Source organism: Rhineura floridana, chromosome 7 (assembly GCF_030035675.1).
Source record: "Rhineura floridana isolate rRhiFlo1 chromosome 7, rRhiFlo1.hap2, whole genome shotgun sequence".
Classification (NCBI taxonomy): Eukaryota; Metazoa; Chordata; class Lepidosauria; order Squamata; family Rhineuridae; genus Rhineura; species Rhineura floridana.
Window position 1 is genome coordinate 99,085,087 of NC_084486.1, and position 27,116 is coordinate 99,112,202.

At 42.8% G+C, this 27,116-nt stretch overlaps 1 protein-coding gene across 1 annotated transcript in view; it reads right to left on the minus strand.

Annotated features, from left to right (window-relative positions):
• Positions 1 to 27,116, minus strand: part of GPC1 (glypican 1) — a 294,033-nt gene that overhangs the window by 15,856 nt on the left and 251,061 nt on the right. Inside the window, exon 3 of the mRNA XM_061636696.1 lies at positions 24,267 to 24,658. Coding sequence (XP_061492680.1) covers positions 24,267 to 24,658 — 392 coding nt within the window. The remainder of the gene's footprint in view (positions 1 to 24,266; positions 24,659 to 27,116) is intronic.

The window sequence follows — 27,116 nt, forward strand, 5'->3', positions numbered from 1 at the left end:
ATTGGTATGCAAATTAACACATGTAGTATGATAAAAATCCATTGTGCAGATTGAATTTCTAAGTGATAGCACTGAACAGAGGTGGCTAACCTATGGCCCACATTTGGGGCCCTAAAGATTTTTTGTGCCCCCCTGGCAATGCAAAATTCGTTAGTTTGAAGCAATTTTTTTAAAGTATTTTTGTCTTATAAAATTGATTTCTTGTATGGGTCCCCCACTATGATGCCAATTTATTTTAGCGCCAAGCCAAAGATCCTAATTTTTTTCCATTTAATAAAAAAAATATCGGACACATCTGCTTTGAGACGCAGCCCTTAGAACAGCCTTTCCCAACCAGTGTGCCACCTGATGTTGTTGGACCACAACTCCCATCAGCCTCAGCCAGCATTCCCAATGGTCAGGAAAGATGGGAATTGTGGTCCAACAACATCTGGAGGCACACTGGTTGGGAAAGGCTGCCTTAGAAGGTTAACCTTGTGTCAATACGGTCCTCAGTCTGAAAAAGGTTAGCCATCCCTGGCATTGAACCTCTTGATGTATCGTCATTCAACAGTTTCACATTGCAATCTGCTTTTTCAGTTTGTTGGGTGGGTACTGTAGTCTGAGAAATGTCTGATGTAACATGAAAAAAAAATTATATCAGGCCGTTCTCAGACGACAGATACCCACCCAACAATGGGAAAAACACCACTACCACCACTAGCAGACTGCAACATGAAATGTTGAATTATAATACATGCATTTCCTTACATTCTGACCTCAGTGTTTACACCCCTCTCCCATCATGTATATATGTACTGCTACTCAGGATAATACTTGGTGCATCTGGTGAAGTGGACTGTAGCACATGCCAAAATAAAATACAGATCATAAGCAGGTTCCCTACAAAGAAAAGGCTAAAGAGTTGGGTCTTTTTAGTTCAGAAAAAGAAGTGGGGGTGGGGGAATAAGAGACACACAAAATAGAGGTGTATAAAATTATACACGGTGTTAGAGATGGAAAGTTCTGTCAGCTTCAGTTTTCTCAGTTTCTCATTTTTCCAATCTTAAATTCAGTCCTCCACATTTCTGTAAGTTTGCAATTTTTTTTAAAAAATCCTCATGAAAATTCTCCAGCATTTTAGTGTGAATTTCTTCTAATGAATGCATTTTTGTAGGCGATTGTGACCAATGTACACATTTTTGCTTTCTCATCATGTAATGCATTTTTGTACGTTATTTTCCCTCACATAATCATTTTTACGCACACTTTCCCCTATTTTTTTATATATATAAACATGGCTTGGTTGACGAACTGCCCTGCAAAATATGAATAAGTGCAAATTTCAAAGGATGGGGTTTTTTTGTTCTCATATTGTTTTGGAAAATGTGAATGTGATAGATTTGGCTTGAAATGCAAACTGAATCAAATCCTCACCCATCCGAACATGGTGTGGAAGGTACGGATAGAGAGATAGATATTCAAGAGAGATAAAACAAAGTATGTCTTCACATAATGATTCACATGTATAGAATTAACTGGGTGTTCATAAGCATTACATTCAACAAGTCTATAATCTGTGCACACAGCATTTGAGCTGTAAACTCGTACTGTTATGAGAGGCCTGCCATGATGGCTAGATAGGGAATCTCCATGTTTAGAATCTGCATGCAGCAGCATCCCAAGGCTGGGGTATGACCTTCATACCCCAACTGCAGGCTTCCGAGAGGTACTTCTTGCTTGGTGTAGGAAGCTGTGGGAAGTTGTGAGTGTGGTTCAAAATTTAGCTAGGGATACACAGATGCAGTGCCCCTAGCTGGGTTGGGGCATATAAGCCTAATGTCTGGGATTAAATTCACCTAAAATATTTTAGCTCCCTTCGGTTATCACTGGGTGGCGCTTTAATCCTGCTGTAAATAGCAAGGCAATGAAAGGACACTAGATTTAAACAGCAGAAATTAATCAACCAAACAAAAACAAAACACACACAATCCCATCTATTTTTTAAAAAAAATATCTAAAAGAGCAAGGCTCATTAAAAGCATAATTTAATATGAGCAATTTTCATTTAATATCCAGGATGTGATGAAGCATTATTGTGATATCAAGTAAGGGTGACAAGCAAAAATAATGCTTTAAAAGGGAAAAAGAATGACAGAGGCAAGACTGTTCAGCTGAAAAGTTTACAGAGCAGCAGAAGCTCCTTCCCTTTCCCAGCTAACCAGTCTTCTAGAAATAGGACCACATCATTAGATCTATTTATTAGATATATTAGTTGCTTGATACCTGAAGGTCCCCGAGCAACTTACACAATATTAAATCAAAAACAAATAAAACACACTATAAAACAATAAACAATAACAAAACAATAGCAATAGCACCCCCACGCAGCCACAGGAAGGTTTGGCAGCGTATTAAAACAACACATCATCTCAATCTATCAAATGCCTGGGAGAAAAGGTAGGTCTTTACCTGGCGCCAAAAAGATGACAATGAAGGCGTCAGGCGAAACTCACTGGAAGGGATATTCCATAGATGGAATCCAGCTTGCCCTAATGGAGAAAAACTTCATGGTTCCTTATTTCCAGAGAGGGAGCTGCACTAGTCTATTGCAGCAAGAACAGCAAAGCATCTCATGGCATCCTAAAGCCTAACACAATTTTTATGGCATAAGCTTTCATGGACTACAGTCCACTTTATCATTTTATTGTCTTTATTTAAATGGGCCTTTTAGTGGTCTATGACAAGCACAGGAGAACTATCAAAATGACCTCTAAGCGGTGAGGCAGTATAGCAAGGCCAGTAACAGACTCATCTTACTCGAGTTTTTCAACCAATCCATCCCTGAAGGCATGGGAGAGATATAGTGACAATCCCTTTTTCACCCCAATCCCTCCTCAAAATCCACCTTTCCTGCCAAGCCCTTGGCACAATCCCCTAGTTCTTATGCCCTACTGTGTAACGCCACACTTAGGTAAAGCTAAAGCACGGACAACTGAAACACCTGCACATGGCTTCCCTGGTTACCACTGCCTCTGCTTTCTTCCCTTTCCTCTGTTTTTTTAGGTATCAAATGTTTGGTTGTATAAGCTCTTTGGGGCAGGAACTCTTGTACTCTGTAAAAGACCGTGTACACTTATTGTGGTCTATAAACAACAACAAAACTCCAATGCAGAACTAAGCTCATTGGTTTCCATGGCACACAGCCACAGGGCCTTTGTGAAAGGCCCAAAGCAACTTTACCTGTGCCACAAACCAATCACTCCCATGGCTAAGGGGTAGAATTTGAGGCTTAGAGCCCAAAGCAATGAGGCTTGTTAAAAAAAGAGTGAGTAATATTATCAGCCAATAGGCTGCCAGAAACCTGGAAAACCTAAAGGCCTTAAGTCTGGGGGGAGTAGAGTGTGACCCTGGGAACATGAGAAACATACAAACCTAAGGAAGCACTGTATTATGAATGGTGAAAAACATTTTGTGTGTATAATAAAAAGCAGCAGCAAGAAGCCGTTCGTCTCCTTTTAATTTGTATGACAGAATTACTGTGCTGCTCCTCTCTCTTGTGCATCTCCAAAGCTTGTTTGTTAGTTTTGAAATACTTGATTTCTTAATGCTGCCATGTTAACATTTTCCAGTTACAAGTTCACTCCTGAGAGTGATTCTTATGGAAATATTAAAAACTAGGGGCTCTGCCCCTGCTCGCATTGCTTGCCAACCCCACCTACTGTTGATAGTGCTCCCCCACTTCTCTCTCCCTCCCTCTTCCCCCACAAGTCATCAGTGCTCCTCCTCCCCCCCATGGGTCACCAGTGCTTCCCCTCCCTCCCCCACATGGGTCATCAGCTCCCCCTCCCTCCCTCTCCCCTACAGGTCACCAGCTCTCCCCTCCCTCCCCCCACAGGTTACCAGGGCTCCCCTCCCTCCCCCTAGGTCACCTGCACTCCCCTTTCCCTCACCCCACAGAGCACCAGTGCTTTCCCTCCCTCCCCCCATGAGTCACCAGCACCCTCATGGGTTTCCCACCCACCCACCAAGGCCCAGGCCCAGGGTGCAGTCCTCTGCCAGCACAGCCTCAGATGCCACCCCTCTTACTTCCATCTCTACCTCCACCACGCTTCTCTTGATGCAGCATCACGCTACTCATGAACGCTTAGAAAAATAGTATATAGAAATAAAAGATCGTCTAACTTAACTTTGAGAGTGTGAGCTTTCAGAAACTCCAGTTTACTTCACTTTTTTGCATCCATTTCAGAATCTGACAAAGCAGACTGTAGTCTACAAAACCTCGTGCTCTTCAAAATAAAACAAGTTAACCTTGAAGGTGCCACAAAGATGGAAGGATTTTCTTTTTTTAAAATAAGAAACCAAAGGCTCTGAACCTGAATTTCGTGTGAAAATCATGACTGAAGGTGGGTTTTGACTAACTTGCTCATATTTAGATGCAGAGACCAGCAGGCCATCCTCTGCTTATTTATCCTCTGTTTATTTATTTGGGGCTTTTTTTATTCCTGATGTTCACCCCAAAGGGTTCTCAAAGACATGAACAAAGATTTAAAAGCAAAAAATACTGGTACAATAAAAACCAACAAAGTAGCAACAGCATATTAGTACCATAGCAGGTTAAAACAACAATCTAATAAAAGATCTAAAAAGGCTTGGAGAACCAAAGTTTTTCACCTGGCACTAAAAAGACATAAAACTCAGCACCAGTAAATCTCCCCAAGGAGACTATTCCATAGTGAGCAAGTCACAAGAGAAAAGGCCTTATCTCAGGACACCGTATGTCTAACCTCCAAAGGCTGGGGGAGTCAAAGAAGATTTGAGGACGATCTCCTTCAGGTAGGCTGTTTCCAAGCCATTTAGGGCTTAATGCCATCACTTTGAATTATACCTGGATATGGACTAGGACCCAGTGCTGTTGATGTAAGACTAGTGAAGTATGTTCCATTCATTTGGCCCCAATCAGCAATCTAATTGCTGTGTTTTTCACCAACTGTTTCAGCACATGCATGAATCTTTCCTGTGGACATCAATAGAACGTGAATGGCTGGATCATCTTCATGATCTGGGGGAAGTGCTGCTTTGATCCACTAAATTGTTTTTTAAAAGTATCCCACTCTCATTCTAAATTGCTGAAATATACCTGAAAATGCTGCTTTTAACTGAAATATCAGATTTCTCTATCTAATTCAAAGCTGATGAAAAGTTATATGGGGGGGGAATAGAGAGGACTCTTAAACTACAACATGCAATGATCAACAGATCAATAATAAAACCTTTTTATACTCCCAGGCATTTTAATTTTTTTAAAAAATATTCTATTTAAAAAAAATTGTTTTATAGTGTATTTTAAAACAGTATTTCATTACTGGTATATTCTGATGTTGTTTGGTTTTTGTTCTTTGTTTGTTTTGCTTTTTGATTTTCTTATATTTGTTCTATTCATATATTTTCTTGTTTATCCTCTATGTACACCGCCCAGAGAGCCTTTTTGGCTTAGGGCGGTATATAAATTAAAATAAATAAATAAATAAATAAATAAATAATCAGATTAAAGTCTGTCATTTCTGGGTGGCTGGCAATCAGAGCAGAAAAACTGTAGCCAAACCAAGGGCCAGCATAATTTGTTCCATTTTTAAATAATCTGGTGCAGTTTGAAGACGGCAGATTACAACTGATTTTGCCAGGCGCCATGAATACTGAAATACCTGGCTCCATTCTTGTCAATTGCACTTTTAATTAAGACAAGAATTTCACAAAGACCAGTTCATACCAGGTCAAATCTTCGGGACTATGAAGTCCTTTTTTAATATCACTTGACAACTTAGTGAAGAGCCATAGCAATGCAATCTTTTTGCAAACGCAGTTCTCCAAGTTTCTTCCTTATGGTCTCACTCAGCAGCAGTCGCTGCAGGGATAAAACCTGGTGACTGGGCACCTCTCTCATGAAGATTTGTTCCTACACGTTTTCATCAAGCAGGTGTGGAGGAATGCTCTGCCAGACGCTTGAGATCTGTCTTTACCTTTTAATTGAGGGGAATTAAAGAGGCATTTTCCAAAGGTCATATTGGGAAGGGATCAGGGTTAAAAGCCTTGTTCAGACTTGCCTAAATTTGCTAGTGAAGAATTTCTTTGTTCATAATATATATATGTGCATGTTAATCCTTTGAGAATGAATAAATAATTTAGATAAGTAACAGATCAACGTAAATGCAATGTGATATGCTCTTAACATACATGCCCTGGGCTCCTGCCAGGAGGAAAGGTGGGATATAAATCAAATAATAAATAAATAAATAAATAATTTTCGTGCCAAGGTATACTAGCTAAGAAGTCAACTAGAGATTAGCTCTTCACTTCAAATACACAGTAATATATTGCTTTTTTGTCTTTCTGAACAATTGGCTCAGAGATAGAAGGGCAGCTACAGGTAGTCTTAACTCTGACACAGATTCAACATATGCTTAGGAAGGACTTACCTTCTGTTACTCCCCTTTCAAACTTGACATGCAAGCTCAGCACCATGTTGACCTAGCCAGATGTGTAGAACTGGCAATAGTCTAAGGTGGTGTGACCTAATACCAAGAATGAATGACTGTAGGTTAAATATATAAGCCAAAAGTATTTACTTACAGACAGCTGTGAGTTTCCATCTACCTCCTTGTTTTCTACATTTCACCTTTCTCTCTCTCCCTATGCCCTGCTCTGTCCTGCCTCCATTTCTGAACTGCTTCAATTCATACTTTGCTCCATGGATTCTACTCAGAGGAAAATTGGGGAAAGGCCTCAGGCTTGTGTGCTCCTCTCTATATTGCAACCCCCAACACATAGGAGTCTTCCTCTGCAATGTCTACACATACCCTATCCATCACAATGACGGCACATTCCACTAGTTCAAACATTAAATACCAAATATATTATGACAAAACACATTAAGGGTTTGTGTATACCATCAGGAATACTGGTATAGTTGCAGGTTAAGGGTCTGTAATGATGATAATAGCCTCCACTGAAACAGATGAGTCAGAAATTCCTAATTACTCAAGGGTCATTTTCCTCAGCCTTTATCAAACTTTGAAAAAGCAAATTAGAGAACTAAGGGCCTAACTCCACATTACTTTAAATGCATTGCTTGAAGCGTCATTAGGTGGTTTTTTTCAATTAACGCCAAGCTGGGAGAATCCTGATTGGGATTATAGTGCCTGGAAACTTGGAGAGAGGAGATTTACTTGTTGTGATGCGGGGGGGGGGATCCCCCTGCATAGCAAATAGTGAAACTAAAAGAGCTCTAATTGGCACCAGATATATCACTATTTGCTCTATGAGGGAAGGGTGATTTTTCTGGACTGGAGCTGGAGGGGGAAGGGTTACGCCTCCCCTACTAATGCACCAGAGCTTGGAAAAGTTATTTTTTAAAACTACAACTCCCATCAGCCCCAGCCAGCAAGGCCACTGGGTTGGGCTGATAGGACTTGTAGTTAAAAACAAAACAAAACTTTTCCAAGCTCTGTAATGCACACATTGTGGCTATGAGCACACTAGTCGTCTACAGCAAAGGGTTTCCATTGGCCATATCTGGAGGGGCAACAGGTTGATCTGCCAATCAGTTGCGAAATCTGTCTTGAGCAAATTTTTAAAAAGAAAATACTCAAGATGATTCCACTACTTTTTATCATAAAAAAGGGGCAGGGTTTGACTAGTGTCATGTGTCCCCATTTTCAGAAAAGAGAGGTGGAAATGCACTGGAACCAGCAGAACAGTAAGTATGTCTCTACCCTTAGATCCTAATCTGGATCAGGTCTCCCTCACACACACACTTTATTTTAATTAAAATAAACACCCTGAGGCAGTATGTTCCTGAATACCAGTTGCTGGAAAGTGCAGGAGGGGAGAGTGCTCTTGCACCCAGTTCCTGCTTGTGGGGGATACATTTAAGGTGATGTGTAGTTATGGCTTACTTTTGAGTATGCATGCATAGGATTGTGGTGCTAGTGAATTAATGGTCTGTCAGTACACGGGGTCATACAGTATATACAGGAGTACATAAAACAGAATAAGGTAGGATGTTATTTTAATATTTAATACATCCAGAAATTGATTTTAGAGGCAAATGCAATAGAACAGGCACATCCCTTGGTGTAGCACCTTGTTAACTATAAACACTGACATTTCAAGAATGCTGTCACCAGCCATTATTGGCAGACATGGGGCTTATTACGTTAGTTTAACAGATTAAAATGGTAGCGCCCCAATTTCTAAAGTTTCTTTCACATTGCAGTACTTGTTGCGTTAAGAAATAGTAGCTTTTTCAGCCGATATACCGGCATTTTGTGCATATGTCTTTCACATGGCTGCAATGAACAATGTCTTGTTTTTGTCCCTCACCCATTATACACATGCACACTGTAGTTCCCCATTGTGTAGGAGGTTTAAGATCTCATCCCATCACCAAGCAACCTCTTCCTTTAGCATCTGACATATTTTTTTTTAGTTGTACAGAACAGGGGTGTGTAGGAAAATGCTGCTGCTACCCACACCTATGCCCAAATACCAGTACAATTTTTGTCAGGCAACCCCCCCATGTGCCTAAAGGGTGGGAATGCACTGCATGCCAGGATGCCTGTCATGTGAGTGGCTTCAGCTAGCGAAAAACTCCCACAATTTTCCGGGTTCCCAAGATTGCAAATGGATTATTTCTGGTATTATTTATCATGAAAATTAGCACAAAACTTGCACTATATTCCACAAAATTTCCGCAACTAGTCATGTGAAAGATCAAATATAATGCAGAAATTACCAGGTAAGAAATCGTTAGAATAATGGAATAAAGTGCAGTGTGAAAGCAGCCATTGTGTAGTTATGATACGTACTGAGAGATGCATTGAGCATCCTTCTGTGGATTGTCTAAAGTGTGCGTGTGTGTAAGAGAGAGAGAGAAAGAGAGAGGGAGGATCTGAAATTGTGGGAAAATGGGGCTTAGGAGATAGAAACAAAGCAGGAGAGAGACGTACTGAATTCTGTGAAGCCAATAATTTGTTTCTTGCAAACACATTTTTTGAGCAACCAAAAAGATGACTGTACACGTGGACATCACCACATGGTCAATATAGGAATCGAATCGATTATATAATTCGAAGCAGAAGATGGAGAAGTTCCATACTTTAGGGGAAAACAAGACCAGGAGCAGACTGCAGTACAGATCATAAACTGGTAATATCGAAATTTAGAGTAAAGCTAAAGAAGAAGAACAAAGCAATCATAATGCCAAAATACAATTTAAATAACATCCCAGAAGAATATAAAGATCAAATAAGGAACAGATCTGAGGCTTTAAACCTAGCTGATAGAGAACCAGAAGAACTATGGATTGAAGTCAGAGATATTATCAGGCAAGAATGGAAAATGACAATACCTCTAAGTAAAAAGAGAGAAAGACCTCAATGGATGACTGAAGAAATTCTTAAAATGATTAAAGAGAGAAGGAAAGCAAAAGCAAAGGAGAGAAAACACTGTTAGAACCCTAAACGCAACAATATAGCGACTAGTACATAGGGACAAAGAGAACTATTACAAATAGGTATTGTAAAGAAATAGAAAAGGACAACAAAAAGGGTAGAACGAGAGCCCTCTTCCAAAAGATTAGTGAAATGAAAGGGAAATTTAAACCAAGAGTAAGGATGTTGAATAATCAACAGAGGAACACATTGACTGACCGAGATGAAATAAAAGGAAGATGGAAGCAATACACTGAAGAACTCTATAAAAGAGATGCCAGGATGACATATTCATTCATGGAGGAACCATATGATGAAGAACCAGAAATTTTAGAATGTGAGGTGAAAGCTGCTCTTAAAATACTTGGAAGAAACAAATCACCGGGAATAAATGGCATACTAATAGAGTTGCCACAAGTTACTGAGGCAGAATCTGTCCAAATTTTGACAAAAATTTGTCAACAAATATGGAAAATAAAACAATGGCTCACAGACTGGAGGCATTCAATATACATCCCAATTCCAAAGAAAGGGGATCCCAGGGAATGCAGTAATTATTGAACTATTGCCTTAATATCCCATGAAAGTAAAGTAATCCAAGATTCATTCTACAACAAAGAATCTTACCATATACGGAGTGAGAAATGCCAGATGTCCAAGCTGGATTTAGAAAGGGAAGAGGCCCCAGAGATCATATCGCAAACATACGTTGGATAATGGAATGGAGCAAGGAATTTCAGAAGAAAATAACCCTGTGCTTTATAGATTACAGCAAAGCCTTTGATTGTGTAGATCACAAAAAACTATAGAATGCTTTAAAAGAAATGGGGGTGCCACAACATTTGATTGTCCTGACGTGCAACCTATACTCTGGACAAGAGGCTACTGTAAGGACAGAATATGGAGAAACAGACTGGTTTCCAATCAGAAAGGGTGTGAGACAGGGCTGTATTTTATCACCCTATTTGTTTAATCTATAGGCAGAACATATCATACAGAAAGTGGGATTGGACCAAAATGGAGGTGTGAAAACTGGAGGGAGAAATATCAATAATTCAAGATATGCAGACCATACCATACTACTATCAGAAACCAATAATGATCTGAAACAAATGCTGATAAAAGTTAAAGAGGAAAGCACAAAAGCAGGACTACATCTGAACAAGAAGGCTAAAGTAATGACAACAGAAGATTTATGTAACTTTAAAGTTGATAATGAGGATATTGAACTTGTCAAGGATTATCAATACCTTGGTGCAGTCATTAACCAAAAGGGAGACAACAGTCAAGAAATCAGAAGAAGGCGTTAAAAGCTAAGGGGAGCTCAATTGAGTCTGTTCCTAATCTAAACAAACGTAGCAAATTCTTATTACTCGCGTTTGAAGTTTCAGGGTTTTATTCATGTTTTATTGGATTGAAATTAATGTTTTATAAATGTTTTACAAATACTCTTTTTGTATGTTTTTTTATATTGTAATGGCCATTCGCTAAAAACAATAACAATAAAGTTACTAGAGAGAGATTATTCAGACCATGGTATTCCCAATCTCTATGTATGGATGTGAAAGTTTGACACTAAAAAAGTGGATAAGAGAAAAATCAATTCATTTGAAATGTAGTGTTGGAGGAGAGTTTTGCAGATACCACGGACTGCAAAAAAGAAAAATAATTGGGTGTTAGAACAAATTAAACCAGATCCATCACTAGAAGCTAAAATGATGAAACTGAGGTTATCATATTTATTTATTTTATTTATTTATTAAATTTATATACCGCCCGACTAGCAATAGCTCTCTGGGCGGTGAACATAGAAATACAAAGCATAAAAAATACAATAAATAACACAATATGATACAAAATAACACAATCTAAATCAGTGCAGTAACATTTTAAATTTAAATCAATTTAGATTAAAATGCTTCGGAGAATAAAAAGGTTTTAACCTGGCGCCGAAAGGAAAGCAGCGTCGGCGCCAGGCGCACTTCCTCGGGGAGACCGTTCCACAGGTCGGGGGCCACCACCGAGAAGGCCCTAGATCTTGTCATCACCCTCCGGGCATCCCTATGGGTTGGAACCCGGAGGAGGGCCTTCGTAGCTGAACGTAGTGTATGGGCAGGTTCATATCGGAAGAGGCGTTCCGCAAGGTAACGTGGTCCCGCACCGTATAAGGCTTTATAGGTTAATACCAACACTTTGAATCTAGCCCAGAAACATATTGGCAGCCAGTGCAGGCGGGCCAGGACAGGTGTTATATGCTCAGACCGCTTTGTTCTTGTTAGCAGTCTGGCTGCCGCGTTTTGCACTAGCTGTAGTTTCCCAACTGTCTTCAGAGGTAGCCCTACGTAGAGCGCATTGCAGTAATCCAAACGCGAGGTTACCAGAGCATGTACCACTGATGTAAGGTCCTCTTTACTCAAATAGGGACGTAGCTGGGCTACCAACCGAAGTTGGTAGAACGCATTCCTTGCCACCGAGGCTACTTGAGCCTCAAGTGAAAGGGAAGAGTCTAGGAGGACTCCCAGACTACGAACCCGTTCCTTTAGGGCGAGTGTAACCCCATCCAGGACACGGCATATATCCACCATCCGATCAGAGAACTCGTCCACCAACAGCATCTCAGTCTTATCTGGATTGAGCTTCAGTTTGTTAACTCTCATCCAGTCCATTATCGCGGCCAGGCAGCGGTTCAGCACATCGACAGCCTCACCTGAAGAAGATGAAAAAGAAGTAGAGCTGCGTGTCATCAGCATACTGATGACAACGCACTCCAAAGCTCCTGATGACCTCACCCAATGGCTTCATGTAGATATTAAAAAGCAAGGGGGACAGAACTGACCCCTGTGCGACCCCATATTGGAGAACCCACGGGGTCGAGCAGTGTTCCCCGAGCACTACCTTCTGGAGACGACCTGCCAAGTAGGAGCGGAACCACTGCCAAGCAGTACCTCCAACTCCCAACTTCTCGAGCCTCTCCAGAAGGATACCATGGTCGATGGTATCAAAAGCCACTGAGAGATCAAGGAGAATCAACAGAGTCACACTCCCTCTGTCTCTCTCCCGACATAGGTCATCATACAGGGCGACCAAGGCTGTCTCGGTGCCAAAACCAGGCCTAAAACCTGATTGAAATGGATCTAGATAATCGGTTTCATCCAATAGCGCCTGGAGCTGGCCAGCAACCACTCGTTCTAAGACCTTGCCCAGGAATGGAACATTCGCGACTGGCCTGTAGCTGTTAATATTGTCTGGGTCCAAGGAAGGCTTTTTCAGAAGTGGTCTCACCACTGCCTCTTTAGGACAGCTAGGGACCACTCCCTCTCGTAAAGAGGCATTTATCACTTCCTTGGCCCAGCTACCTGTTCCATCCCTGCTAGTTTTTATTAGCCAAGAGGGGCAAGGATCCAGTACCGAAGTGGTTGCACGTACCTGTCCAAGCACCTTGTCCACGTCCTCGAGCTGAACCAACTGGAACTCATCCAACAAAACATGACAAGACTGTGTTCCGGACACCTCACTAGGATCAACTGCTATAACTTGCGAGTCTAAGTCCCGGCGGATGTATGAGATCTTATTCTGGAAGTGATCGGCAAACTGGTTACAGCGGGTCTCCGATGATTCCACCATGTCCGGAGGGTTTGCATGAAGAAGCCCCTGGACAACTCGAAAGAGCTCCGCTGGGCGGCAAAGAGAAGATTTTATAGTGGCAGCAAAATGATGTTTTTTAGCTGCCTTCACCGCTCCTACATACAGCTTTGTCGAAGCACTAACCAGTGCATAATTGCATCCGTTGGGAGTTTGCCTCCATTTCCGCTCAAGCCGCCTCCTATCTTGCTTCATCGCTCTCAGCTCCGGAGTATACCATGGAGCTGTATGAGCTCTACACAGGAGAGGACATGCAGGAGCGATCATGTCAACCGCCCGGGTCATCTCCGTATTCCACAAGTCGGCCAGGGCTTCAACAGGAGCGCCAGTCCTATCAGCCGGAAAATCCCCCAGAGCCCTTTGAAAACCTTCAGGATCCATTAGTCTCCGGGGGCGGACCAATTTAATAGGTCCCCCACCCTTGCAGAGGGAAGAGGTTACTGAAAGTCTAAACTTCAGCAAGCAGTGATCTGTCCATGACAAAGGGAGTGTTTTGAGACTCCCCACATCCAGATCACTATCCCCATGTCCAGTAGCAAAAACAAGGTCTAGAGTGTGCCCCGATGCATGTGTTGGACCACTAACATATTGAGACAGCCCCATGGCTGTCATGGAAGCCATGAAGTCCTGAGCCGCGCCAGACAAAGTAGTCTCGGCATGAATGTTGAAATCCCCCAGTACTAATAGTCTGGGGGATTTCAGCAATATATCCGAGACCACTTCCGCCAGCTCAGTTAGGGAAGCCGTTGGGCAGCAAGGTGGGCGGTACACCAAAAGGATTCCCAGCCTGTCCCTCTGGCCCAACATAAGGTGCAAACACCCCAGGCCAGTAGTTGCATGAACATGGTGCTTGGTGAGTGAGATGGAACTCTTATAGATGACAGCAACCCCACCTCCCCGACCCTCAGATCTACCATGATGCTGAACCAAGTACCCCGGTGGGCAGAGCTGAGAGAGACCAACTCCTCCCTGCTCACCCACCCAGGTCTCGGTTATACATGCCAGATCGGCTGCCTCGTCCACAATCAGATCGTGGACAAGGGAGATTTTATTATATACCGATCTGGCATTTAAGAGCAGCAACTGGAGATCTGAGAGTTGGCTGAGAGGACTACTAACGACCTTGCGGGTGTGGGAAGGACCGGAACAAGGCACAGCCACAACATGTCTGGACCGCGTTCCCCTTACCTGGCATGTCCTTCTCACAACGCCATACCTTCCTTTGCCCGTCACTATGGCGATTGGGGCCCCCTCAAGTCTCCCCGCCTGGTAGATAAAGCTCTCTCCGAAGCACATAATAAAAACTTATATATACAACAATTATGTGAATGACTAAACATAGATACAAGCATATAAGCATACACACTCACTCACCCATACATTCAGATAGCCAGCCACCATTCATCTCAAATCAGCACACCAACGTGATCCCACACACTGTGCGCGTAGGAGCCAGCTTCAAGATCTCTCTTGGGACAATCTGATGTCAATAAACAGCCATACATACAAACATATAAACATACACACTCACTCACACATACATTCAAATAACCAGCCACCCATTCATCCCGAACCAAATCAACACCCCAACGTAGTCTGTGCGCGAGCTTCAAAATCTCTCTTGAGACAGTCAGATGACAATGGTGGCAGAAAGCATAGGCCACCAATAAACAGCAGCAACCGCAGCGGCCACGATGGAAAAGCACAAGCACAGCCGCAGAAAACGCCAGCAACAGCAGAGGAGCAAGGCCACATCCGTCCCGGGTCACAAGCCGCAAGCACAGCGCCAAGCAGTGGCAGCAGCCAAAGCCCGATGCGGCGACAAAAACAACAGCGAACCACCCGGCAGTGGTCAGCTGCCGTCCCGTCAAGCAGCAAACGCCACCCGACCGCAGCAGAAGGGATCGAAAAGCCAGCAGCAGGAGCAACATGAGAGCCGAGACAACACAGGAGACGATGACCGCAGGCGACAGCGAGTAGGCAGGACCCCCACGGTAGGCGGGACAGGCGACAGCAACAGAAGCAGCCCTGATGACGCCGACAAGCGACAACAAGCAGGGAGGACCCACCAAACAGGCAGGACACCCACGCGTCGCAACAGCAGCAGCAGAAGGAAGGCCCAAGCCGGAGCAGAGGCAAAGCCAACCCAGCGGGATCCGGTAACGGATGGCTCCATGGTATACCCCAGAGCTGAGAGCGATGAAACAATATAGGAGACGACTTGAGTGCAGATGGAGACGAACTCCTGGTAGATACAATTACACACTAGTAGGTGCCTATGGTAAGATGTATTTAGGGGCAGTGAGGGCAGCAAAAAACCAATATTTTGCTGCCACTACCAAATCATCAATCTGCCATCCAGCAGAGCTCTTCAGAATTGTCTGGGGGCTATTACAGGCTGGCCCCAAAGACATGGTAGAACCATTTGAGGTCCACTGTAATGAATTTGCTAGGCACTTCCAGAATAAAATCTTTAGCATCCGCCAGGACTTAGACTCCAGTGTTATAGCAGGTGAATCAAGCGGGGTATCCAGAGCACAGCCTTGTCCCAATTTCTTGGATGAATTTCAGTTGGTACAGCTTGAGGACGTTGACAAGGTGATTGGACAGGTTCGTACAACCACTTCTGTGCTGGATCCTTGCCCCTCTTGGCTAATAAAAGCTAGCAGGGATGGAACAGCCGGCTGGGCCAGGGAAGTGATTAATGCCTCTCTGCGAGAGGGGTGGTCCCTGGCTGCCTGAAAGAGGCGGTAGTGTGCCCACTCCTGAAGACCCTCCCTGAACCCAGAAAATCTTAATAACTATAGGCCGGTAGCAAACGTTCCATTCCTGGGCAAGGTCCTGGAACGAGTGGTGGCAGACCAGCTTCAGACACTCTTGGATGAGACCGATTATGTGGATCCATTTCACTCGGGTTTCTGGCCTGGTTTTGGCACGGAAACAGTCTTGGTCGCCCTGTATGATGACCTCTGTTGGGAGAGAGACAGGGGGAGTGTGACTCTGTTGATTCTCCTTGATCTCTCAGCGGCTTTTGATACCATCGACCAGGGCTGGCCCCAGACATGCTGGGGCCCTTGGGCACAAGCCTGTCCCAGGCCCTAGCGCTCCCCTTCTGCGATTCGCGGTAGGATCGCTGCTGCGGATCGCACGGCAAGAGCTTCGGGGCTCCGCCATTCCCTTGTTTAACCTACCTTGTTCTGCGGTTGCGCACGCAGCGGTGCCCTTAACAAAGATGGTGTCTGAGGTTTCCCTAAGGAGCTGATGCCTCTGCCACCATCTTGGTTCATGGCAGGGATGCGTGCTTGCATTGGCTGCCTGTATGTTTCCGAGCTTGATTCAATACCTGATGGAACGCTTCTCCTGACACGAACCCACCGGTAACATCCAAGGTCCTCCTCCGGGTGCCTACTCTGAGGGAAGCTGGGAGGCTGGCAACAAGGGAGAGGGCCTTCTCAGTGGTGGCCCCCAAATTATGGAATGATCTGCATGACGAGGTGAGCCTGGTGCCAACACTGTTATCATTTTGGCGCCAGGTCAAGACTTTTCTCCCAGGCATTTTAGCATGTGTTTTTAAATTGTTTTTTTTTTTAATTTTAAATTGTGTTTTTAAATTGTTTTTTGTGTTTTAAAATTTGTATATTTGTTTTTCATGTTTTTAATTGCTGTAAACCGCCCAGAGAGCATTGGCATGTTAATAATAATAATAATAATAATAATAATAATAATTTGAACACATCATGAGAAGACATGATTCACTAGAAAAGACAATAATGCTGGGAAAAACAGAAGAGAGTAGAAAAAGAGGAAGGCCAAACAAGAGATGGATTGATTCCATAAAGGAAGCCACAGACCTGAACTTACAAGATCTGAACATGGTGGTTCATGACAGATGCTCTTGGAGGTGGCTGATTCATAGGGTCGCCATAAGCCGTAATCAACTTGAAGGGACATAACACACACACACACACAGAAGACGAAGTGGTTCCAGTGAAGGTATAGCACCAGGGAATGCTCTCCTCTGTGCACAGCCACCCAGAAATGAAAAGATAAATGATTTTTTTGGGGGGTGGGGGGAATCAGGGTGTATTTCCCCACAAACTCCCATTATTGCTTTGAAAAGGTTACTTTGTCTCAGCCCTAATTAAAACCCATTTACATCCTTCATTTTCTGCAAAAATGTCCTTGAATGTGACATATGATTGGAAAGAAAAGTTAGCCTTAGAGACCAGCACCAGCAGAAAAGACAAAATGATCAATGAAAAGATAATCATGAAGAAGAAAATGTGCAGGGCTCTCTGAGTATCACCACAGGATGGTAGTCAAACTACAGACGCAATGACTAAAAAACTGTTTAGCATATGAAGCTTGAGATTATGCATCGGAATGTAGGATTTTTCTACTGATCTGGAGAATTTTTGTTTTTTTAAAAATAGCACATACCTTTCAACAGAAGCCTGGTGCTTGAATACTTCTATCCTAGTAAAGTTATAAAGTTTGTCAATGGGACACACACATTTTGCCTGAGCTTTAAATGTATTAGAAATAAAAAAAGTACACAGTCCATTTCATTTGCCTATTCAGACCTCCAAAAAGGAGGCAAAATCATGGTACAGACACTGCTCTCCAGAGATCAATACATCTAGAAGACTGAGGGGAAATAATCACTCTAAACCTCAACAGTCAGGTGTACAACATATATACAACAATATAGGCTATGGACTCAACTGCATGCAGGGTCTTTCACTTGACCTACTTCCACATGGTTCTCACCACAGGATAACTGACAAAAAATCATGTGGCGAGGTGAGAAAAGCAGTCATGTGAATCCATTCACAGTGTATCTTCTAGCACTGGCCTATTTTACTTAATTCTGCCAAACTGCAAGTATATTTAAGGAGATATGAAAAAATAGATTATCTTGTGGATAACATAAAATGTGCAATTTCAGTCACAGAATCAGAGCTGTTCTTGAGGAAAACCTGCACCAGTAATTACAATGAGGCTCATCTCAGCAGAGTCACCGTATAGCAAAACTTTCTACTGTTGTTAAAGTAAGAATACATCCAAGAGCGATGTTCAAGGGATCTCTACAAGGCCCTTGGAGATAATTATGTGACGACACACACAGCTCTCTCTCTCTGTTCAGTCAGTATCAGGAGAGACAGTGTACAAATGGAGAGAGCTAAAACAATGTCTGGAGGCGGTAATGGGCTGGATGTGGACCAATAACTTGAAACTGAATCCAGGCAAGAAGGAAGTACTATGAGTGGGTAGTTCCCATGTTCAGGAGTTGGCAGAATTACCTGTTCTAATAGAATTGCACTCCCCTTGAAAGAGCAGGTGTGTAGTTTGGGGTGTGTGTGCTCCTGGAACCATCTTTGTCACTCAAGGCCCTTGTGGCTTTGGTGGTTAGGAGCGCTTATGCTCATCTTCAGTTGGTGTGCCAACTACAGCCATTTCTGGATACGAATTGCCCAGCCATGGTTACCCAAGCTCTAGTAATCTCAAACTTGGAATACTGTAAGGCACTCTTTATGAGGCTGCCCTTGAAAATGGTCTGGAAATTGCAACAAGTGCAAAATGCTGCAGCAAGAATGCTGGTAGGGGTAGCAGGCTATGAACATATTACCTGTCTTAAAAGAGCTACACTGTTTACCAGCTGTTTTCCAGGCCCAATTTAAGGTGCATATATCTGCTGCAAGAACAACTTGACGGCAAACAACAAGTGATAAAACACTAAAAACATATTTTTTAAAAATATTTTAAAACATCTTAAACAATTCCAATACAGATGTGTTAGGTCCAAACCCAACACGCGAGTCGCCCTGTCAACCCCAACTCGCTTATTACACCCGGGAAGAGTGCGGAGTTGAGTGCAAATGAACCCACTATCAGAGATCAAGTAACACAGGACAACTCCTTTGCAAAGGGGACCCAATACTTACAAGCCGAAGCAGGTCAGCATGGGAACCTCGTTTATTGGTGTCCTAGGGTTTTACAGGCACTGGGGGTTTAAATTCAATCCTAACAGATGCCTCTACTTAAAAGGCTTGTTGAAAGAGGAAGGACTTCAGTAGCTGCTGAAAAGACAACAGAGATGGCAGTACTCTGCAATAGCCAATTCTGAAATGGTTCCTGTAGTAGGGGGTGTCAGACATTATGGAGGATGATAGGAAAAATCAGTACACTGCTGTTTTGTGTCCATGCACACACATTTACATACATCACTATGTGCACTAGTCAATATTTATTTAAACAGGTTGACCTGGCTCTTCTGCCACAAAAAGCTCCCAGAAAACTTACTGATCAACCAAGTCCCTGCCCTCAGGTTTATAATTTAAGTAAACAGATATGACAGAAAAGGGGAATGGACTAGGAGACAGAAATAAGCAAGCTCAAGTACTAGTTGATAGTTACAAGTTCTTCTTATGACCAACTGAAATGGAAATGGTTCCACGGTATGGGTATTCAGGCAAGCCCTGGGTCTCTTGCACTGGTCCCCTGATCTCCTGTCCGTTCTTCCTTTTTTAAAAACCACCATCTTGCACCCACCATCTTCGTTTGTCCAGAGGCCAGTTTGTGCCGAGTCTTTTAAGTACCTAGCAATGCTCCAAGGAGATGGTGGCGGTGGGGAGCCAAAAATCTCTTCTCTGTTGAGTAACACTGATGAAGTGGCCCTCTTCCCATCCTGTGCTGCAGACTTTTGGATACATTTTCCCATTTCCAAACATACATACACTTCAGAAATTAAACTTATACAGACCTAGGGGAGGAGTTAAAATATGAAGACGTCTAGTGCATGGGAATACACACTTAAAAAAAAAGATCCACACACAGCAACTTTCCAAATGACAAAACAGAAGCAATGGATTTACCCTGGGATACAAAAAAAAAAAAAAAGAGGGACAGTAAGAGGGTATGGAATGTGACTGGGACTCTGCCCACACCTGCCCCAAATCCCTCCCTCCCCTTACCTCCCAGTGCAGGCAGAATCACAGGGGCAGGAGGTACAAGAAGAAGTATTTTCCCTAGCAGATCAGGGACATGAAACAGGCATCGATGCTGCTGCTGCTGCCAGGCAAGTTGCACTCCAGACCCCCTTGAGGTGACTGAGAGCGGGGGAGGGGAATCCTTCCCAGCTGGAGGGAAATGGAGGAAGATGGGTGGGCAGGCAGCCAGGCTGGTGCGCTCGTGCTGCGTCCTTCTAGCTTTCTCGATCCCAACAAGACTGCACAGCTAGATGGCCAGTCTAGAAAACCAGAGATCCAGGGACATGGGAAGCCCAAGGTCTGGTAACCTTAACAGCCTACAATCCCTGCCTCTCCCTTTCCTGGAGCAATCTTGGGGAGGGAGGTAACTGTATGCAGGCACAGTAGTTCCCTCTCTGTGGCTAGGCACGCGCCCAGATAATCCAGACCACCTAATGGGCTAAGCGGGTGCCAGGTAGCAGGGCTATAATCTGGGTCAAACCTGGCTAACCGGGCAATATGGCAACCCTAAGTAGGACTGCCTTTTTATTTACTTGGCTGTGTTGTTTAAAAGAAGCATGTAGGGTAAGATCTGCCAACCTAGAATCCCCCAGACAAGTACACATTCAATAATTTAAAAATTAGCAATTATGACCTTTTCTAGAGCCATTTCCCTATTGCTTCCATAGCAGAGGAGAAATGCATCCAACTATGTATCAATTAGATGCCACAAACACTCAGTAGAACCCAGAGGTGAAAATCATCATCAGGCTAGAAGACTTTCAGGAATCTAGCATGTTATATCCAGTATCTGTTCCAATGCTATCTAGTACTCTAGGCCCAAACCCACTGACTTCTTCCTTTCTCCTGAACTTCACAATGCTATGGTTTACAAGAAACTGTTTTCTGAACTGAATCTCCACTTGTCATTCACCAACCCAGTACACTTCCCTTCTGTCAATCATGTTTCTGCTCATTCTTCTGTAACACCAAGTAATCAGGAAGAGTTTCAGGCCATTATGAATGCTCTAACACCATGCTTTCCTTTCATCAAGGATGCCTTTCCCCCCACTGTCTATTAGAAGAACTAACTCCTGTGGCTGTGGGCACAGTTCAGTAGCTGGGTCTACTCTAATGTGCAATTCCTTGAGCAGCTTCCATTCAGTTCTCTCTCTCTGCATGCATGCTTTTCAATCACTGCAAAAGCTTCTGCAATATATAGAGCCTATTGAAGTGCAAATTGAAAAGGGAGATGGCTGAAACGTTAGAATGATATGAGGTCTGACAGCTGGTGGCAAGGAAAGAACTTCAACTTAGGCAAAATGTGGAGGCAGAAGTCATTAAAAACAAATAAATCACAAGAGTCCTGCTTGTCATGTGGCCAGTGACATACTCCTGCTCTCCAATTACTTACTGGCTCTCTCAGAGACCCTGTTATGAATAGCACATTTCCCTTTCTTTTGTTTGCATCAAATTTACAGTGGGAGGAATCATCATGGATGTAATGTAATGAGGAGGAGCAGGATAGAGTGACATATCCTTGTTTGCCGGTGCAAGTACAAACACAGGTCAAAATGCAAATTAATTTCCTGGGCTTAAACATCAGATATATATTAGGAGAAGGGAATAACAGCAGAAGCTGTTGCCAGCAAGATACAGAGTGGATTTTCAGCCTCCAGCATGCCATGTTTTACCTCTTGTTTGCTGTACTGAAGGGAAATGCCTCACTTCACCACTTAGCCATCTGCTGGATGCAGACTTCTAATTTGATGAGTGGAGGTCAATCATTGGAAGATTGAGACTCTATGGAGGTAATAAAGCCTACCTCTTTGGTAACAGAAGAGCAGAGAGCAAATGAGACACGAATGCATTTACCACAGTCCAGAGCCCTGGATGCACTTTGATACATTCATGGGAACTCTTGAAAGTGCAAGCTGCCCCAATAAATGCAATTGGAAGCAGCCAATCTATGAGAGCAGTGCTCATGCATCCACTGAAATAAGATTCCTTCAACTGTAAGAAATGAATAGAAAGAAGGGTTGCTTGTAGAAGTGAACGCATGATGCCCAAACAGTGGTTCCTGGAACCCCACACCCATGAGTGGACCTTTCAGTAGGCATTTGAATTCATTTCCCCTCACTCTTCTGACTCTAGAGGCACGGAAGAAATGGGAAAGTGTAGTTAGGGGCCAGCTCATTTTTCAGACCCAGCACAAGACTTAGTTTTTATTATTTTCCTGTATTATTTTCCTGTATTTTCTTATCCTTAATAAAGATTATTTTTTTAAAAGAAGGAAAACAAAGATTTAAAAAAGTTTTACTTTGCTCTCATTTGAATTATGTCATTTTCCTGTATTTTTAATTTTAAAAAATCTGCTTGAAGTGTTATATGAGCATGGTGCTAATGAGATGTACAAAGGTGGCACTTTTGAATTATTTTATAATACCACATTTATAAATTAAAGTCCTTGCCACTGTTAACATTTGAATGTTTCTTTCCCGAGTTTGAAGTTAGAGCATCAAAGAAAACTCCCTTCTCCTAAGAATTCTGTCTGATGAGATCAACTGCTAGTATAATTTAAGCATTCACAATTTAGTCACACCCTGATTCTTCTTCAATACCAGTCAGTTCTGTGGTATAAAATATGCCAGTGGCATCAGCCTTCCTCCCCACTAATTCCTTCAAGCCAATCTGTGCACCTATGCTCTAAATAATAACCACTGAATGACACAGCACAGCACATTTTTGCTCAGAAATAGTATAACTTTTCAGAGGGAGATAAACCAACGAAAGCTTAGTTTCTAAATTCTAGTATGCACTCTCAATGCATGCTCTGATTTTTTTTTTACATGTGTGAGTTTCAGCATCAGTGCCGTTCATGGCAAAAGTGCAGATAGTCTATCACTTTCACTGTTGGCTTTCCAACATTTTTAGCAGTGTGGAAGCAGCTGTGAAGTGGCTCCATCCTTTGCCACTCGGAAATGTCAGAATGCCTAGACCATGTGAGAAGACCTCACACAGCATCCCCTTCCCATGCCACTTTGCTCTACTTCTTTGGAGGATAACCCTGTCATGAGAAGAATTTGTGATGTGAGCTCCTCCCATATGACCTCCAATTTCCAACATTATTGGCCAGCAAGGGAAGGAGTTATGTGGCAGAAGCTGCTACACCATAGGGCCTTAAGGCAACTACAATTTTATCAGGATGGCCAAGAGATTTTCTAGAAGACTATGCCAAGTAGCCATATTTTTTTAATTTTTTTTTTAATTCTACCTTGATGCTATGCTTGGTGAGTTTCCAAAAGCATCTGGCTATCCACGCTCTTTAAGAACATAAGAAGAGCCTTCCATCAACCTGTTATCACAGTGGCCAACCAGATGCCTATGGGAAACCAGAAAGCAGGACCTTGGTGCAATAGCACTATCCAAATGTACCATTTCTTCCCAGTGTCCCATCATCAGCTCATGGCATCCTTGGGCTGTTGCTAGGGCTCTCTTGCCCCAGCAGAGACCATTGTGCTGATGCCTGCCTGCCTGTCCATTTCCCTACAACTCTAGGATAGAGCTTTAGTGGCTGAAGTTCACATGGTGGATTCCATTTGCTGTATTTGTCTGATGCATTGCAGGTAAAACAATATAGCACTTCCTGGAGGCTGCTTCTCTAGAACTAAGCCACAGCTAAAAAGAGAGAGGGAAGCTTCCTGGTTGTGCTACACTGCAAGATAACCTCTCTCACAAATGTACACACTGCAAGTTTTAACATGGAAGCCCACTTTGCTGAAGGCAACCTCAAACCTGTCTGAAGTAATACTTTATATAATGTGTACGTACTGCCTTCAAGTCGATTCCGACCTATGGCGACCCTATGAATAGGGTTTTCGTGAGGCTGAGAGGCAGTGACTGGCCCAAGGTCACCCAGTGAGCTTCATGGCTATGTGGGGATTCGAACCCTGGTCTCCCAGGTCGTAGTCCAACACCTTAACCACTACACCACGCTGGTTCTCTTTATCCAAATGTACCACTTTATATAAACTGGAAGATGGCAGTTATCAACAAATCTGTTTCATATGAGACATGTTAAAAATAATTACCATCTGTACTAATTAAGATAAATAAATTCTTGAAATAGATTCTTGAAAACGTCTCAGGAAAGGTGACAACACAGGAATTCTAGCTAATGACCTACCTGAGAGACCTTTCTGACAACATCATTGCCCACACCAAGTCCCTGCACGAAGGAACGGACTGCAATGAAGGCCCTCGTTGCCTTCAGCTTCAGGTCCCTTGGAACCTCTCCAAAGGGTTTATGCTGCTCAGAATGCTTCACCATGCAATCCACGTACTCATCAGGAAGGTGGTACTGAGGATTCATCAACTTGAAGAGCCGCTCTAGCAGGTGAATCCAAAAGTCATTTAGAGCCTCTTCTAGGTTGATGCTGGAACCCCGGTAATAACGCCGCAGCTCACTATACAAGTCTTTGAAAACCTTTATGTTCTGGATGTATAGGTCTCCGTACATACCAGGAAACGTGTCATAAAGGGCCTTCTCAGACTTATTCAACAAATCCTGGAAATAACCTGCAAACAGAAAAAGGAGGGGAAACAAATCAGTGAGAGAATCAGAAATTTTGAGAAAGATTAAAAGAGAAAGATGGTGCTTCAAATAATCTTTGGATTAGCCTATCTAACCATTAATAAATGACAACTGAAAAGGCAGATATTCTCCGCTATGCTGGTATCTTCTTCAGGCACTGAAAAGGAAATGTTAATTGTAATCTGCTCACTTCTTTCTGTTCCTGTGTAGACGCAAAAGCTCTTATTTATCATGCTATTTTCAAAAGGCAGGTGTCCAAAAAACATTTCAACAACATTCCCATGAGTCTTCAAGTCACGGCACCCTATTTTCTCTGGGTTAATGTACAGCTGGAAATTAGCCACAGATTCAGCATTTTGCAAAAACTGATGGACAAATGCATCCTTGCGAAATGTGCCCAAACATATTTCATGGAGATTTTAGAGTGGTGGCAAAAGGTACAAGTGAAATTTAAATGCAATCACACTTCTTCTGACTGTTTAATCCCTAAGGCTAATGTATGCAAATCACTGTGTTAATCAGTATGACAAAAGGCTGACAGGACTAAAAGATGCTAAAAGCTTCTTTTCCATGCCATTACTCCTGAGAGGAACTAATGTGCATAAGCTAACAATCCTATTTAAGATAATATACAAAAAATTAACACATATAGGAAGAATGGTCCACACAGTTCTTAAAACGTTAATACTTGCTCTGTTTTAAGAAGACATGAAAAAGCGCTTGACACCTTACAAAACATTTGCTTTCAAGAAAAACTACACAGTAGATATTTCACTGCTACATTATCACCGATCTCATAATTAACAGAAGACAGCAAATGTTATGTCCTTTCAGAGCATTTTGTCACAGTGCTGTTGACATTTAGGATGAGGCAGTAGTTCCTTTCAACACACATTGGCATAGTGAACATGATGGCCAGAAATAGTAAGTCATTAATAGTGAAAAGAAATGCTACTGTTAGAATATCTTAGCGCAAACCTACGAGGAAAATGACTCCTCAAGGATTTGTCCAAATTTCATGTAAACCATCAATGAAAGAAAGGCTCCTTCCTAGCTTGGGTACCTTGACTGCAGGGTAATATACAGACAAACCTCCATTTTTGCCAAGATCCAACCCAAAGGAAACCAGAAGTTCTTATTACCCTGTTATTGGACGAGCATGAAGATGGCAGAGGAAGAGCCGCAAGCTAAGAAGCCAAAGCTGGAGCCCATTCAGCTTAGCGAAAATATGCTTTTTGGAATAGGAAATCCTCTTCTGGATATCTGTAGGCAATTGTGGAGAAGCACTCGGCAAATGGGGGCTTGAAACCAAAAGAGCAAATCTTGGCAGAGGAGAACCACAAAGAGCTAGAAGCTTCTCTTAGTTCAGTGGGACTACTCTGGACACTGGGATCAACAGGAACAGCCAGTAGACTGTTCACGTCTGCCATTCATATCTATGGGAAAAAATAAAGTGCTGCTCTTGGAAACAACACTGCAGTGGGGGAAACTTCTGTGATGAGTCTACTTCTGTAGTGAATCTACCCCTGGTTATTTTTGCTGTTCTGGTATTGATTTTGTATTTTCCCCCTGCTGGATTTTATTGATTATATTGTTTTTATGTTTTATCTATGAACACTCCATCATAAATTCTAATAATAATGATAATAGAAGTGAAAAGTGGTATATACATTCTCTAAATAAACAAACTATTAGTTTATGTATTATTTATTTATTTATTTATTTTATTACATTTTTAGACCGCCCTATAGCAATAAGCTCCCAGGGCGGTGTACAGCATAATAAAACAGGTTAAAATACAAAAACACAATAAAACATAATTAAAAATTTTCAATTTTAAATTCAAATTTTAAAATTTTTTAAATTTTTAAAATGCCTGGGCGAAGAGGTAGGTCTTTACCTGGCGCCGAAAAGATAACAAAGAAGGCGCCAGGCGTATCTCATCAGGGAGGGCGTTCCATAGTTCGGGGGCCACCACTGAGAAGGCCCTAGCTCTAGTTATCGTTCTCCGTGCCTCCCTATGCGTTGGGACACGGAGAAGGGCCTTCGACGTCGAGCGCAGCGACCGGGTAGGTACATAGCGGGAGAGGCGTTCCGCCAGGTATTGCGGTCCGATGCCGTTAAGGGCTTTATAGGTAAGAACCAACACTTTGAATCTGGCCCGGAAACATATTGGTAGCCAGTGCAGCTGGGCCAGGACAGGTGTTATATGATCAAATTTTTTTGTCCCAGTAAGAACTCTGGCCGCAGCATTCTGCACCAGCTGAAGTTTCCGAACCGTCTTCAGAGGTAACCCTACGTAGAGTGCATTACAGTAGTCCAATCTAGAGGTTACCAGAGCATGGATAACTGTGGCAAGGTTCTCCCTATCCAGATAGGGTCGTAGTTGGGCTACCAGCCGAAGCTGGTAGAACGCATTCCGTGCCACCGAGGCTACTTGAG